Genomic DNA, 10,231 nt, shown 5'->3' with positions numbered 1-10,231 from the left:
CGGAAAACTAGCTGTTATTGGCAGGGAGATTTGGAACTATTTGTTATTTGTTTATTAACCAATTTAGCGTATGGTGTTGTCACCATGGAAAGCCGAAACTCTTGCCCATGCAAACCTGCCGATAAGGTCCTGTGTAGATTGTCTTTTCAACTAGCAACCATCAGAAAATAACACTGGTCAAAAGTGTTTACACTTTTAAAGTGTTAGTATCATCACCCGTTGTGCAATATGATATAAAACACAGAAGAAATTGATTTTAACTGCACTGGGCCTTTAAATTTGAGTTGGATGAGTCATTTTTGCCTCTCAATTCCTTTGACCCCAAACCCCTCCCCTGTCCTGTACTCCTACTTCCCCTGACCAATCCTGACAGACTCTGACAGCCTCTCCAGCCTATCGACACAACAGCATAGCCTATCAGATGGAGAGGAGCAGCTGGACCGCCTCCAGCAGGCGGAGCTCACTCGGAACATGCCCATGTCACTGTGGAAGGCAGGGGCAGTACAAGCCTGGCTGGAGGTTGTCATGGCAATGCCCATGTATATCCGTGCTTGCACGGAAAACGTCAAAAGTGGCAAGGTACGGCCTCTACGCTTCAACTTATAACAAGTACACATCCACTTTAAGCCAAATTTCAGGACTTGTTTTTATAGAGCCTGTAACGATGGTAACATTATTTCTAAGAATCCCTCGTCCTCCCAGTAAAACAGGAATTTCAGCATGCTTTCCTTCCTCATAGCATCTGCATTAAATGTAGTATTCCCTCGTCCATGCTTGCATGTGTGTGTGTGTCTTAGTGTAAGAGTGATTTTCAGTGCAGGTGTATATTGATAAGAGTGCTCTGGATGGGTGTCCCCTGGTTACAGGTGCTGCTGGGGCTGACAGACGAGGACCTGGAGCTGGGACTGGGCATCAGTAAGCCCATGCACCGCAGGAAGCTACGCCTCGCCATCGAGGACTACAGGGCGGCAGAGGCTGGCCAGGGGTAAGCTACAACACAGACACACACACACACACACACACACAACACACACACATACACACACACAACACACACACATTACTAAGTGTGACCGTCTAAACTTTTAGGCTATCAAAGGCTGCAGAAATGGACCATCACTGGGTTTCCAAATCTTGGTTGAGTGACATCGGGTTGCCACAGTATTCCCAAGCCTTCCAAAATCAACTGGTGGATGGTCGGGTGCTCAACTCCCTCAGTCGACAAGACCTAGAGAGACTCCTGAACATCACCACAGAGTCCCACCAAAACAGCCTGCTCCTGGCTATACAGCTCCTGCAACTGATCAACTTCAACAAAGAGGTCAGAACTGTAGTCATATTACCAATACTGTGACATTAGAGTGACCACTCAGCCTCTCCTCACTGTGTACTTGTGTTGCTGTGGTTAGAATTGTAACCGTACAACAACAGTACAGTATTGTAACCCTATAGTAACAGTACAGTATTGTAACTGTATAGTAACATTACCGTATTGTAACCGTATAGTAACAATAACGTATTGTGACCATATAGTAACAGTACTGTATTGTAACCCTATAGTAACAGTACAGTATTGTAACCATATAGTAACAATAACGTATTGTAACCATATAGTAACAGTACTGTATTGTAAACATATAGTACCAGTATAGTATTGTAACCATTTAGTAACAGTACCGTATTGTGACCATATAGTAACAGTACTGTATTGTAACCGTATAGTAACAGTACCGTATTGTGACCATATAGTAACAGTACCGTATTTTAACCGTATAGTAACGGTAGTGTACTGTAACCGTATAGTAATAGTACAGTATTGTAACCCTATAGTAACAATAGTGTATTGTAACCATATAGTAACAGTACTGTATTGTAACCATATAGTAACAGTACAGTATTGTAACCCTATAGTAACAATTGCGTATTTTGACCATATAGTAACAGTACCGTATTGTAAACGTATAGTAACAGTATAGTATTGTAACCGTATAGTAACAGTACCGTATTGTAACCATATAGTAACAGTACTGTATTGTAACCCTATAGTAACAATAGCGTATTGTAACCATATAGTAACAATACCGTACTGTAACCTTATAGTAACAGTACTGTATTGTAACCCTGTAGCAACAATAGCGTATTGTAACCGTATAGTAACAGTACTGTATTGTAACCATATAGTAACAGTACTGTAGTGTAACTGTATAGTAACAATAGCGTATTGTAACCATATAGTAACAGTACAGTATTGTAACCCTATAGTAACAGTACAGTATTGTAACCCTATAGTAACAGTACAGTATTGTAACCGTATAGTAACAAAACCGTTTTGTAACCATATAGTAACAGTACAGTATTGTAACCCTATAGTAACAGTACCGTATTATAACCGTACAGTAACAATAGTGTATTGTAACCGTACAGTAACAATAGCTTATTGTAACCGTATAGTATCAATAGCTTATTGTAACCGTATAGTAACAGTACAGTATTGTAACCCTATAGTAAGAATAGCTTATTGTAACCGTATATTAACATTACAGTATTGTAACCGTATAGTAACAATAGCGTATTGTAACCGTATAGTAACAGTACAGTACTGTAACCGTATAGTAATTGTAGCGTATTATAACTGTATAGTAACAATACCGTAGTGTAACCATATAGTAACAGTATCATATAGTAATAATAGTGTATTGCAACCATATAGTAACAATAGCATATTATAACTGTATAGTAACAGTACAGTTTTGTAACCGTATAGTAACAATAGGGTATTGTAACCATACAGTAACAGTACAGTTTTGTAACCGTATAGTAACAGTACCGTATTGTAACCCTATAGTAACAGTACCGTATTGCAACTGTATAGTAACAGTACCGTATTGTAATCTTATAGTAACAGTACTGTATTGTAACTGTATAGTAACAGTACTGTAACTGTACAGTAACAGTACTGTATGTGTGTTGTTGGTGTGCAGGTGCTGCAGGCTCGCCGGGCCCAGTGTGAGCACCAGCACCAGGACCCTGTAGTTTGGACCTGCCACAGAGTCATGAAGTGGATCAGAGACATAGACCTAAAAGTGTGTCCTTCTCCTACAACAGAAACATCAGAATAGACCTGGATTCCGTGCTGACTGTCTCCGTTTTGGGACCAATACTGTTGTATACTCTGTTTACATCCTGATAGGGGAGGATAAGTAAAATTGAGACAAGTTGCTTGTTTTCCATTGTTGTTCTTGAATAAATCGGAATACCTCTGTCTCACTAAACATTCTGTTTCTATGTCCCACTCTCCAGGAGTATGCTGACAGTCTCCATGGCAGGGGAGTCCATGGTGCTGTGCTGGCTCTGGACCCCTCCTTTGATGCAGATGCCATGGGCAGGGCCCTGGGAATCCCCAGCCACAAACACATGCTCCATCGGCACCTATATGAGGAGATGAAGGCTCTCGCCATCCCTGCCAGGTGATTAGTCTTGCTCTATCATTTATGGTTTTAAGCTCCTTAGCCAATAGTAATAAGTGGAATGTTTTGTTGAGGAAGTGTTTACAGCAGTGAGCTCAATTAAATCTCCCCTCCTTCCTACTACTTGCAGGCATAGTAGTGTTGAGCAGGATTGTGACGCGTCGCGAACCCCACCACAATCACCTTCTGCTGTTTGCCGCTATAATGACGAGAGTGTGTCCATGAGACGAAGACCAGGCAAGGTAGCAAGAAGCTACTTTAATAACAATTTCATTCAAGAAGACTCATAATAATACATGTTATAAAAATGGGAGTTATTCAAACTTGTACTGCGGATATTCAAACTGAGGCTGTATTTTTCCACTGGGTAAAAGCTCTGTTTTGCTTTGTGACTCATTCTTCCTTTCATTTTCCCAGAGTCCTCTAAGGTTCAGCCCAAAGACCGCCATTGGACAGGGCCTTGGTTACCATGGCAGCTGTGGATCTCTGCCCAGAGAGGCGCGGGTGCAGGCTGTGCCCAGGACGAAGGGCAGTCCCATGCACACCTACAACAGTGTTGAGATCACCAATGTCTAAACTATGCAGAGCCACCAAGGATTTCAATGCAGTTTCCATTTAGTCAGAGGTGGATACTGGTGGTTGGACTCAGAATCAACATAATACCTGCTTGTTGACAGTCTAAGTTTCCATCTTAATATTTGGAATTAAAATCTATTTTAATTTTAGAGATATTTTCATTCTTTTGTTCTACAGTAAATGTCAATAGATAAGTGGACGTAATGCCTTATGTTTGAATATGGAAAACTATGAAAATGTGGTAACATTCAAAATTCCACATTGCAGCACTGGTGCCATCTTTCCTTTCTAAGAATGAACATCACAACATTTCTTTATCAAGACATCTGTTGTAACGTATATCAAGGAACATTACGCTAATAATGTGTTTCCGCATATCAAACACAAAAATATTGACGTGTAAAGGAAAAAGTCACTTCTGGGCATTAAAACAAACCATCCCAAGTCCATGGAGGCTGAATGTTGTCTGTTCCTGATGTTGATGAAAATGTAGCCATGCGAGGAGGACACATGGAAAGAAGACGTACGCCTGAAGTCCTGGATCTTTGATGTCTATGCCTGGGTTTCCTGTATCTCACTGCCTGGCCTGCCTCCCCCTGCAGGAGTCTGATGTTGGCATGCCTGGGTTTCCTGTATCTCACTGCCTGGCCTGTCTCCCCCTGCAGGGGTCTGATGTTGGCATGCCTGGGTTTCCTGTATCTCACTGCCTGGCCTGCCTCCCCCTGCAGGAGTCTGATGTTGGCATGCCTGGGTTTCCTGTATCTCACTGCCTGGCCTGCCTCCCCCTGCAGGGGTCTGATGTTGGCATGCCTGGGTTTCCTGTATCTCACTGCCTGGCCTGTCTCCCCCTGCAGGGGTCTGATGTTGGCATGCCTGGGTTTCCTGTATCTCACTGCCTGGCCTGCCTCCCCCTGCAGGGGTCTGATGTTGGCATGCCTGGGTTTCCTGTATCTCACTGCCTGGCCTGCCTCCCCCTGCAGGGGTCTGATGTTGGCATGCCTGGGTTTCCTGTATCTCACTGCCTGGCCTGTCTCCCCCTGCAGGGGTCTGATGTTGGCATGCCTGGGTTTCCTGTATCTCACTGCCTGGCCTGCCTCCCCCTGCAGGAGTCTGATGTTGGCATGCCTGAGTTTCCTGTATCTCACTGCCTGGCCTGCCTCCCCCTGCAGGAGTCTGATGTTGGCATGCCTGGGTTTCCTGTATCTCACTGCCTGGCCTGTCTCCCCCTGCAGGGGTCTGATGTTGGCATGCCTGGGTTTCCTGTATCTCACTGCCTGGCCTGCCTCCCCCTGCAGGAGTCTGATGTTGGCATGCCTGGGTTTCCTGTATCTCACTGCCTGGCCTGTCTCCCCCTGCAGGGGTCTGATGTTGGCATGCCTGGGTTTCCTGTATCTCACTGCCTGGCCTGTCTCCCCCTGCAGGGGTCTGATGTTGGCATGCCTGGGTTTCCTGTATCTCACTGCCTGGCCTGCCTCCCCCTGCAGGGGTCTGATGTTGGCATGCCTGGGTTTCCTGTATCTCACTGCCTGGCCTGTCTCCCCCTGCAGGGGTCTGATGTTGGCATGCCTGGGTTTCCTGTATCTCACTGCCTGGCCTGCCTCCCCCTGCAGGGGTCTGATGTTGGCATGCCTGGGTTTCCTGTATCTCACTGCCTGGCCTGTCTCCCCCTGCAGGGGTCTGATGTTGGCATGCCTGGGTTTCCTGTATCTCACTGCCTGGCCTGTCTCCCCCTGCAGGAGTCTGATGTTGGCATGCCTGGGTTTCCTGTATCTCACTGCCTGGCCTGTCTCCCCCTGCAGGGGTCTGATGTTGGCATGCCTGGGTTTCCTGTATCTCACTGCCTGGCCTGCCTCCCCCTGCAGGGGTATGATGTTGGCATGCCTGGGTTTCCTGTATCTCACTGCCTGGCCTGCCTCCCCTGCAGGGGTCTGATGTTGGCATGCCTGGGTTTCCTGTATCTCACTGCCTGGCCTGTCTCCCCTGCAGGGGTCTGATGTTGGCATGCCTGGGTTTCCTGTATCTCACTGCCTGGCCTTTCTCCCCCTGCAGGGGTCTGGTGTTGGCATGCCTGGGTTTCCTGTATCTCACTGCCTGGCCTGTCTCCCCCTGCAGGGGTCTGATGTTGGCATGCCTGGGTTTCCTGTATCTCACTGCCTGGCCTGTCTCCCCCTGCAGGGGTCTGATGTTGGCATGCCTGGGTTTCCTGTATCTCACTGCCTGGCCTGTCTCCCCCTGCAGGGGTCTGATGTTGGCATGCCTGGGTTTCCTGTATCTCACTGCCTGGCCTGCCTCCCCCTGCAGGGGTCTGATGTTGGCATGCCTGGGTTTCCTGTATCTCACTGCCTGGCCTGCCTCCCCCTGCAGGGGTCTGATGTTGGCATGCCTGGGTTTCCTGTATCTCACTGCCTGGCCTGCCTCCCCCTGCAGGGGTCTGATGTTGGCATGCCTGGGTTTCCTGTATCTCACTGCCTGGCCTGCCTCCCCCTGCAGGGTTCTGATGTTGGCATGCCTGGGTTTCCTGTATCTCACTGCCTGCCTACCTCCCCCTGCAGGGGTCTGATGTTGGCATGCCTGGGTTTGTTGTATCTCACTGCCTGGCCTGCCTCCCCCTGCAGGGGTCTGGTGTTGGCATGCCTGGGTTTCCTGTATCTCACTGCCTGGCCTGCCTCTCCCTGCAGGGGTCTGATGTTGGCATGCCTGGGTTTCCTGTATCTCAGGGGTCTGATGTTGGCATGCCTGGGTTTCCTGTATCTCACTGCCTGGCCTGACTCCCCCTGCAGGAGTCTGATGTTGGCATGCCTGGGTTTCCTGTATCTCACTGCCTGGCCTGTCTCCCCCTTCAGGAGTCTGATGTTGGCATGCCTGGGTTTCCTGTATCTCACTGCCTGGCCTGTCTCCCCCTGCAGGAGTCTGATGTTGGCATGCCTGGGTTTCCTGTAACTCACTGCCTGGCCTGCCTCCCCCTGCAGGAGTCTGATGTTGGCATGCCTGGGTTTCCTGTATCTCACTACCTGGCCTGCCTCCCCCTTCAGGAGTCTGATGTTGGCATGCCTGGGTTTCTTGTATCTCACTGCCTGGCCTGCCTCCCCCTGCAGGGGTCTGATGTTGGCATGCCTGGGTTTCTTGTATCTCAGGGGTCTGATGTTGGCATGCCTGGGTTTCCTGTATCTCACTGCCTGGCCTGTCTCCCCCTGCAGGAGTCTGATGTTGGCTTGCCTGGGTTTCCTGTATCTCACTGCCTGGCCTGCGTCCCCCTTCAGGGGTCTGATGTTGGCATGCCTGGGTTTCCTGTATCTCATTGCCTGGCCTGCCTCCCCCTGCAAGGGTCTGATGTTGGCATGCCTGGGTTTCCTGTATCTCACTGCATGGCCTGCCTCCCCCTGCAGGAGTCTGATGTTGGCATGCCTGGGTTTCCTGTATCTCACTGCCTGGCCTGTCTCCCCCTGCAGGAGTCTGATGTTGGCATGCCTGGGTTTCCTGTATCTCACTGCCTGGCCTGCCTCCCCCTGCAGGGGTCTGATGTTGGCATGCCTGGGTTTCCTGTATCTCACTACCTGGCCTGCCTCCCCCTTCAGGGGTCTGATGTTGGCATGCCTGGGTTTCCTGTATCTCACTGCCTGGCCTGCCTCCACCTGCAGGGGTCTGATGTTGGCATGCCTGGGTTTCCTATATCTCAGGGGTCTGATGTTGGCATGCCTGGGTTTCCTGTATCTCAGGAGTCTGATGTTGGCATGCCTGGGTTTCCTGTATCTCAGGAGTCTGATGTTGGCATGCCTGGGTTTCCTGTATCTCACTACCTGGCCTGCCTCCCCCTGCAGGGGTCTGATGTTGGCATGCCTGGGTTTCCTGTATCTCACTGCCTGGCCTGCCTCCCCCTGCAGGGGTCTGATGTTGGCATGCCTGGGTTTCCTGTATCTCACTGCCTGGCCTGCCTCCCCCTGCAGGAGTCTGATGTTGGCATGCCTGGGTTTCCTGTATCTCAGGAGTCTGATGTTGGCATGCCTGGGTTTCCTGTATCTCAGGAGTCTGATGTTGGCATGCCTGGGTTTCCTGTATCTCACTACCTGGCCTGCCTCCCCCTGCAGGGGTCTGATGTTGGCATGCCTGGGTTTCCTGGTTCAAAAGTTGCCACTACTTGGAACTTGAAACCTTTTCTTTGGAACCCGTCATTCACTGGGTTCTGTGTAAGTTTATCATTACATTGTATATTGTGAGAGATAACTAACTGGCCTTGCGTTCAAGACAACAGCCGTGAAGAGAATTAGGTGTGGTGGAGCAGAGCTTTCTCTTTGTTCAAATAGCTCAAATGTGGCTAAGAGGTACAGATAAAAACCTAATCAAATGTTATTTGTCACATGCTTGGTAAACAACAGGTGTAGACTAACAGTGAAATGCTGACTTATAGGTCAGTTTCCAACAATGCAGAGTTAAAGATACATTTTTTTATAGAAATACAGACTACAGTTTGATATGTTTGTCATAAATATTCTTAACTTTACTGAAAGCAATAAAAGCACTTCACTTCCATGTGTCACTGTAAATTTGGGGAAAATACTGTATTACAATATTACTAATCAATTCATTAGAAGGTAAAGATTTAGCTATGTCTCTCTGTGTCACAGAGATTACAATGTTGTAAATGTTTGTACATTTTGCATTGCAGATAATGAAGGACCTCAAACAAAGGAACAGTTATATAATACCATGGTTTAGAATGTCTTCACAGGACAGAATGTCAAGGGAAATCTTTCTTTTATTATCAACAACTCAATTATCTTTACCACACATGATTGTAGCAAGATGTATAGCACGTGTCAATCTCATTCTATGGAGGGCCGAGTGTCTGCAGGTTTTTGCTCCTCCCTTGTACTTGATTGATGAATTAAGGTCACTAATTAGTAAAGAACTCCCCTCACCTGGTTATCTAGTTCTTCATTTGAAAAACCGAAAACCCGCAGATACTAGGCCCTCCGTGGAATGAGTTTGACACCCTGCTGTACACCGTACAACAGTACAGCAGTATATTTCACCACTGCATTCCACAGCCATGTCTCTATATGCAAACAGCTGGAGGGGGAATAGAACCAGAGGAAGACAAGTCTGTCAGCTATGGGCATTACCCCAGCACTCTTGGGAACACAGTCATATAGAGATACAAAGCGGGAACATTAGACTAGTTCAAACTAGCTAACTGTGGTTGTGAGATATGATTTGAATATCAATGGCTTATGTGTTACTGAAAACACACTATACTGTTGACTTTGTTATGGTGTCACAATCTACTTTCAAACAAGCATATCCCATCCATATATAGTCAGACAACTGACAACAGAACAGAGGGGCAATTTCCATTAAATGAGAAAGAGAGTTTACATTGTATGTTTTCAAATAGATGCTTATTAAGTAATAATGTACATTGTGACATTGCTGATATTTTTTTTTTTTACATTATGGAGCACTTGTGTTTCGTGTACTCAATAATAAAGATATAAATACTATCTAAAATTAACTTTATTGCAGTTTATTATGAGAACATAAGAAAATCGAGTTGTTCTAATTTTATTTTATTTTGGATTTAGTCTGCTCAGGAATTTCTCAGACAGGCCTATTTGGGGGAATAGAATTGTCAAACCAAGTTTATTTGAGTTTTATGGGGAATTTCCAGCATAAGCAATGCTCTTCATACAATCTGGACTCACCAGTGGCGGAGCGGTCTAAGGCACTGCATCTCAGTGTTTGATGCTTCACTACAGACACCCTGGTTTGAACCCAGGCTGTATCACATCCCGGCCGTGATTGGGAGTCCCATAGGGCGGCGCACAATTGACCCAGCGTCGTCCGGGTTTGGCCGGGGTGGGCCATCATTGTAAATAAGAATTTGTTCTTAACTGACTTGCCTAGTTACATAAAGGCTAAACAAAAATAATTTAAAAAATGTAAAAAGGGTAGATGTAACATAGTAAACTTAAATCCAGGACACTCCAATTAGTATGTTACGTTTCATATGGTATGTATTCATTTGTGAATGTCCATCATTAATTGCGTAAGAAATGTTACGAATTGCAATTCATACAATATGTTACGAATTTACAAACGCATGACATGTTACGAATTCTAATTTGTTGTTAGCTAGGTGGCTAATGTTAGCTAGGCTAGTGGTTAGGATAAAGTATACAGGGGGTTGGTGG

General features: G+C 46.6%; 1 protein-coding gene across 2 annotated transcripts; it reads left to right on the top strand.

Annotated features, from left to right (window-relative positions):
* Positions 1 to 587: 587 nt before the first annotated feature.
* On the top strand, positions 588 to 4,192 carry LOC115207505 (kazrin-A). 2 transcript variants are annotated; one of them, XM_029774618.1, is made up of 7 exons: positions 588 to 667; positions 867 to 985; positions 1,090 to 1,321; positions 2,982 to 3,083; positions 3,301 to 3,467; positions 3,598 to 3,709; positions 3,885 to 4,192. In XM_029774618.1, exons 1-7 carry the CDS (start codon positions 665 to 667, stop codon positions 4,041 to 4,043), a joined length of 894 nt encoding a protein of 297 aa, XP_029630478.1. In that variant the 5' UTR covers positions 588 to 664; the 3' UTR covers positions 4,044 to 4,192. The 2 variants fall into 2 exon arrangements, with proteins under 2 accessions (XP_029630478.1, XP_029630477.1); XM_029774617.1 differs by having other exon boundaries at positions 612 to 985.
* The last annotated feature ends 6,039 nt before the right edge of the window (positions 4,193 to 10,231 follow it).

The sequence above is a fragment of the Salmo trutta genome, chromosome 14 (assembly GCF_901001165.1).
Source record: "Salmo trutta chromosome 14, fSalTru1.1, whole genome shotgun sequence".
NCBI lineage: Eukaryota > Metazoa > Chordata > Actinopteri > Salmoniformes > Salmonidae > Salmo > Salmo trutta.
Note: the sequence above shows the minus strand (reverse complement) of the source record. Positions and strands in the feature narration are given on the sequence as shown.